This window comes from Dermacentor andersoni, chromosome 4 (assembly GCF_023375885.2).
Source record: "Dermacentor andersoni chromosome 4, qqDerAnde1_hic_scaffold, whole genome shotgun sequence".
In the NCBI taxonomy this organism is placed as follows: domain Eukaryota; kingdom Metazoa; phylum Arthropoda; class Arachnida; order Ixodida; family Ixodidae; genus Dermacentor; species Dermacentor andersoni.
The window spans coordinates 62,672,627-62,678,626 of record NC_092817.1 but is presented as its reverse complement, the minus strand read 5'-3'; the positions used below and the strand labels follow the sequence as shown (position 1 = coordinate 62,678,626).

Below are 6,000 nucleotides of genomic sequence, written 5' to 3'. Positions count from 1 at the left end.
TGGTGTAACAAAAGATGTTGAGAGGGCAAGTTCACTCTACATTTGCCTGTTATAGCGGGTTAGACTGTACGAGTGCCACAGTTATGTTCAAATTGTTAGGCTCAAAAATTACTTTAATACCACAACTAATGTATTTGCATATCGCGGGAAATATTCTGATGCAGATAGTGGTGTGATGTCACTATACTTATCATTGTTGTCATTATGTTTATCACACACTTGCGCACTAGCGCTTAGAATCTCACCAAAGTCCAGGGTCTGCCCAGCCACCTCTTCCGATGCCGGTCCGGCACCTTTAGCGTTGAAGGCCTGAACGACGATGCCGTAGCGGGTACGGGGCCGTAATTCGCGCAGGTCGCACTCATGATGCTGCGACTGGGCAGGCGACGATGGAGCACCGCTTTGCAGAGTCTTGTACGAATACGGTAGGCCGCTGCCACGAACCCGATAGCCCACGTAGTAACCTTGAACGGGACCGTTCGTCTCCTCCTCCGGTGGTTCCTGGGTGTGATGATGAAAGCATAAAGAATGATTAATCACATTCTTATTATGTTTTCCTGCGACTCCTTGTGCACATTGAATGTTGCCTTCAATCATTTCTCTGTTTTGTTTATAATACAACAAAACTCGGAAGTGATTAGGCAAAATATTCATTGCGTATACAAGAAGGCAGACACAGTGGAACTTTTTGAAAATGACTTAGTCAAGTTCCTGCCGTTAGTTATAGAGAAAATCTGCACTAATTTGGTTTATACCGCTGTGGCGCCACAGACGACAACAAGCGAACGTTAAGTGCGGTTTTAATAATGAGAGATGACGCTAAAATTCAGTATTTGTAGCTTCAACTTGTCAAATAACGAAACGGTGCAGATTATGTTTTCATCACGGTGTTTAGGCATGGAATTTTTAATGTGAATAGCCTTTTAGCACTGTCAGGCAAGCTTTCTTTGCGGCTAACCGTTTTGATGGGCCGATCCCAAAGATAGTGCGGCATGTTTACATGTGGGCCGATTCCGAAGGTAGTGTATCTTAAGATATGGGAAACCTTAATTAATGGCGTTCCTAAATGAAACAATATTGCTTTAAAATATCTTCGAGCTTGTTTTCGTCTCAAAATAATGCTTTTCCCATACTTAGTGGTCGTGGTTGAGTCCTGCTCGCAGTCTTTACTGTAACAGGTATGAAGGAATGGTCACTTTTCTCACGTACACGACGAGACGTTTCTCACGTACATGGAGACACAGGCAATAGTCAATGCATTACATTTCACTACACTAAGAAGGACTAGGAAAGTGCGGTGTGTATAACACCAACACTCCAAAATTGCTCACGCACATAAAAATAAACGGTGCTATTGTTAAAAAAGTAGTTTTAACGGTCGCATTTGGAGGTAATATCCCAATTATAAAATGTTTTCTTTCTGTTATGTGTGTCAGACCTCCCACATAACGTATAATGTCTGTCACAATGAATGTGTACAATACTATTAACCGTGTCTTAACGCACTGTAGCGCATAACTGTCATTGCAGTCGCGTATACAAGGTAGACATCATGAATGACTTGTGCAACATTTTTTTTTTTTTTTAAATAAGCTGTTGAACGTTGCACCAGTTCGCAACATGACGCGAATTTAGATACGTCCAAAACTGGCCATCGCCGCGGCCATTGACCCATTATCACGTCAGTCGTGGTCATGTAGGTTGTACACTAGAATGCTAGAGAATGAGAAATCATATTTTAATGAACCGACTCTGGTTGCTATCCAAGAATGTTTTTAGCATTCTGTTCGAGGTGCTTAGTATTTGTTGCACTATGCTGCACTTTCTGTTGTGGGTGGCGTCCCTTTATCATCGTGCTTTGCTCGCACGCTGGGGCCAACCGGTACATCGAGTGCCACTTCCTCAAGGACCAGTTCAGAGCCCCGTGTAGCGTATTCGGTTAGAGGCACAGAGTCTCAACGACAGCGTTTCGACGACAGCTGTCACGAGGAAGAAATACGAGTGCGCTCTCCTGATCACCGTACTACCGCATGACACCACTATAGTACTACCGGCACCATCGCAAGGTGGTGGTACCGTACTGCGGTTTTTATCACGGTGTCAGGCTACACTATCTTCCCGATCGGCTCCCAAAAGCGGGTAGACGCGAAAAATCGCGGTCAGTTCTCACACGGCCGCTCTCGAAGTGTTAGATCGCGGCCGTAGGTTTTGAAGAAAGCTAAACTAATTAAAAGCGCTCTTGGTTAAGGTAAGTCCTGTGCATACGGGCCTAACTTATACGTAATTGGTCTTTGAGGAAGCGACTGCGAAATATCGGGCAAATTATATAGCAAAGGTGGAGTTGCACTACAGAGGTTGATTTAAATTTGCTCGCTTTGATTTTACTGCAAGAGTAATAACGTGGACGCTCAAGAGGCAAGAACAACGGCGGCCGTCGCGACCGCAGTTGTCCTGTTGTCCCTCCCGACGGATCATGAAGGGATCACGAGCAAATGGTTAGAGGGCTCCTGGAGACATGAATAGCGAGTTTGTCAGTAAGAACAATAAAGCGAAGTGGACGTATATATCGTTAGTATCGTCAGTTGTATCGTCAACGCTAACGCTCAATCACTTCCATGGCGGAGCCGGGGCACCCTTCTGCTTTCCACTGCTTGTCATGGGAAAGCACCATAGCCATCGGCTGGAGGGGTGAAATTCTTTGTTATTTTAATGCGATAGCGTTAACGGCCCTGTGCCGCAAGAAATCCGGTATTGATATTGGCGTCGGCGGAGTCGTCCGTGAGCGAAAATTGCCGTATACGTTTCGGTATATGTTTATACCACGCCCTGTTATATGACATGAAGTATATGCGGGCTATATTGCCGCACCATTCCATCACTAAAGCTGCTCATGTCTCGTCTTACATTCTTGACAAAGTTATTCCTCGGAATTTTGAGAATGACAGCCCACAAACAAATGTCATGAGACAAAACACTAACCGCGCATGCATGCCTTTTATGGTAAATCTGCACAGACTTAAATATTCAAAGCGCGAAACAATAACAGAAACCTGAAAATTGTGTTTTCTATTTTGGCGTGGCTGTCCGCTATCTCAGGGAACGACCCACGCAAGAGGCTGCTTTTCTACCAGAAAGGTCGCCTTCATGCATAGCGTTAGCCGCCAGCGTTTTCCGGTAAATATTACGGTTACATAAGGTGCAGTTGCCGGGAAGCGTGAGAAGCCGTCAGGGATCTTTGAATGCTATTGCGTGCCGCTGTTAAAGCGAAGCTTCAGCGTCCTCCAAATTATTTGTTTGTTTGTTTGTTTGTTTGTTTGTTTGTTTGTTTGTTTGTTTGTTTGTTTGTTTGTTTGTTCGTTCATATTGCCGGTCATAGTCGGGCCCAAGCAGCAGTGAAGAAGGGGCGCGCTAAGCGATGTAATTCGAGCCCATGAAGAAGGCTGCACAGTATAAAAAAACATAATGAAGGCCACATTAAGGCACTTCCGTTCGATGTGGTCTCTACCTCATCAACCTTGTGTAATTAAAGGACTTCACAGAACTGATACCGCTTTCCTTTATCGCATACTTGCACGGTCAGAGCAAACTTCAGCTTGCCGGTGCAAGACTGGACTTGACCCATCCTCGTCGTATGTGCATTGTCAAGCTTTTGGTGGCTTTCAACATTTTATAATAAGGTAACCTGAACTTGAAGCACAACGTAAGAAATGAATACAGGGACTCATGCGCAACACGGCACCATGCTCAAAGGCAAGTGACATTTTGTTCCCGCGAGGACATTGGATATTCAGGAGGGAGGTGCTTCAGCTGCTCCTAAAGTTCATCCGTGACAAAGGTTTGGGAAGTGAATGATGAGCCGATATGAAGGTTGGGACGCCGTTCCAGTTATTGGCATTTGCTATACAAATTTTGCGTATGTTCGCACCGCCGTGCGGTGGCGGTGCCCCTGGGCAATGGGCTCTTTTCTTTCAGCCCATAATGAGCATGATATTACGTTAAGTAAAGAGTCAGACCCTTGTTAATTGTCTGGGTAGGGGTTCATCGTGGCACACTATTTGAGCTAGGGAACAGGGCACAAACGACGGGGACACCATTTTCATTTCAAACCGCCGCAGTGTAAACGTTTGTAAAGCGGGGAAATGCATTCCCATCCCTGAGTGGTCGGATGCCGCAGCGTCAATGTTCTTTGCACATTCGCCATGTCACTGGCTGGAATCTTCGCTCGAAACAGTGTTGAAATGAACATGGAAGCAGGCATGCTCTTCAGATTTACTACCTGCCATGAGACTCAATGCCGAGCCGCGTGGGAAGGCACTGCATACTGCGGTGCGCATCCAAGAATGGGGCGTATCACTTACAATAACTGTGCTAGTTGCGGTGAAGAATAATCCGCGAAATATGCCGTGAGTGAGTGTGTTGTAGCACTGACTTCCCAGAAGATGGTCACAAGCTAACTTACTGTCCGCGGCTTGTGTGCCGCATCCAAGAAAGCCGCATGCAAATTACCGCACGTTATGTCTAGTGCGTTGGTATTATCGGGAGCAGTAGCACAGCCGTCAAATCTCATCCCCCGTCTTTTCAAGCAAACAAAAACCACAAAAACTTGTAACGCATGTTCGCATTCATGTGGAAAGCCTTCTGTGCTCGTACAACGTTTTTTTTTTATTATTACTGAACGACCATTCTTCCTACCACGGGATGCCTTTTTGAGCAAACGGTTGATCCGCACAGACCAATGTGCAAGGTAGGGTTGTCAGTCACTACAGCGCCCTAAGAAGGCACTACGGGCTAACATACTCACTACATGTGACTGCTGACAACACTGTTATTTTTAAACTTGTATTCCTCTCCTTAGAACATTTCTCAGGTACAGCACGTATTTAAAAGATTTCCTCTCATTCTGCTACATGCAAGGCATTTATGAAAGGCAGTTATGAAAGGTCATAAGATATATATGTCCCAGTAAGAATTAAAACGATGCTCGTGCGCTCATCCCGACAAGCTTTATTCCCACAATTTGCACTGATAGATCAGGATTCATCAGTACTTGAGGCGAGTATGCCCCTAACTATGCTTTATTTGATTGTTCTAAGCACTGCCCTGATGTCGGCAAGATTTCCACTTATACACACGAGATCGACATTCGGCAGTTAAACATTATTTCTATCCCGAATTTCGTCAAAAGTGTAGTCCGGAAGTTTGGCCAGTGCAAATACACTTGACAGTGCAAATGAATGTGCGATAAGTGAAATCGTCCGTACGTCCCAAATATACAGAATGAACTTCAGGTAAATATTAACCTTGTTTCTCTAGAGTTCGCCATACATTATTAACGAGCGTAGTTTTTATTTCGATCACCAGTATTTAATTGCCAGGTTCGCCGGTAAGAGACACGTCGTCTTCGTTCTATAGCGGAGCCGTTATACACTACGCTCCGGCGGTTTGTGAGCGGAAACAAAAAAGATGGTGACCACCCCAAAGATAAAAGAACTAAAGGATAAAGCAAAAGCATATCGCCGGGTATGCCCCAGCTGCGTTTAGTCGCGAGAAATGTCAGAACGGGTTGTTATAAAAAAATATTGTAATAAGAATGTAAAACCAGAATCGACACTGTTTAGTATAGATTATGGTTTGACGTCACGGGATCTATAGGCAAACCGCGTAATCTTATTTACTCCCCTCCACCCGTGCAATGGGTAGGCCGCATGCGGTGAGGAATGTGGAAGAACAGCAGGCCTACGAAGGACATCGTCGGGAATAGAAGCGGGGATGTTTGCGGTGACAGCGGGCGGAACGTACTACGGACGAAGATCGTGCCGTATGTACCTTTGGCTGGATCACCCCTACCACATCCACTCCCATCGTAATTGTGGGTGATTTCTACATAGACATGGCTCAGCCAGACGGAAAGTGATTCGTGGTGTCTCTCTTGGAAAAGTGTGGCATAGAGTGTTACACAAAGATCAGTGTGCCCACGACGCGTCATCGGTGGTGTATAAA

At 45.3% G+C, this 6,000-nt stretch overlaps 1 protein-coding gene and 1 long non-coding RNA gene across 2 annotated transcripts in view; one reads left to right on the top strand and one right to left on the bottom strand.

The window, feature by feature from the left end:
* The window catches only part of LOC126536703 (cell adhesion molecule Dscam1-like), a 166,190-nt gene that overhangs the window by 16,194 nt on the left and 143,996 nt on the right, over positions 1-6,000 (bottom strand). Inside the window, exon 19 of the mRNA XM_055073860.2 lies at positions 246-501. Coding sequence (XP_054929835.1) covers positions 246-501 — 256 coding nt within the window. The remainder of the gene's footprint in view (positions 1-245; positions 502-6,000) is intronic.
* LOC129386214 (uncharacterized) overlaps positions 1-6,000 on the top strand; it is a 144,343-nt gene that overhangs the window by 81,292 nt on the left and 57,051 nt on the right. The gene's annotated exons all lie outside the window — the stretch shown is intronic.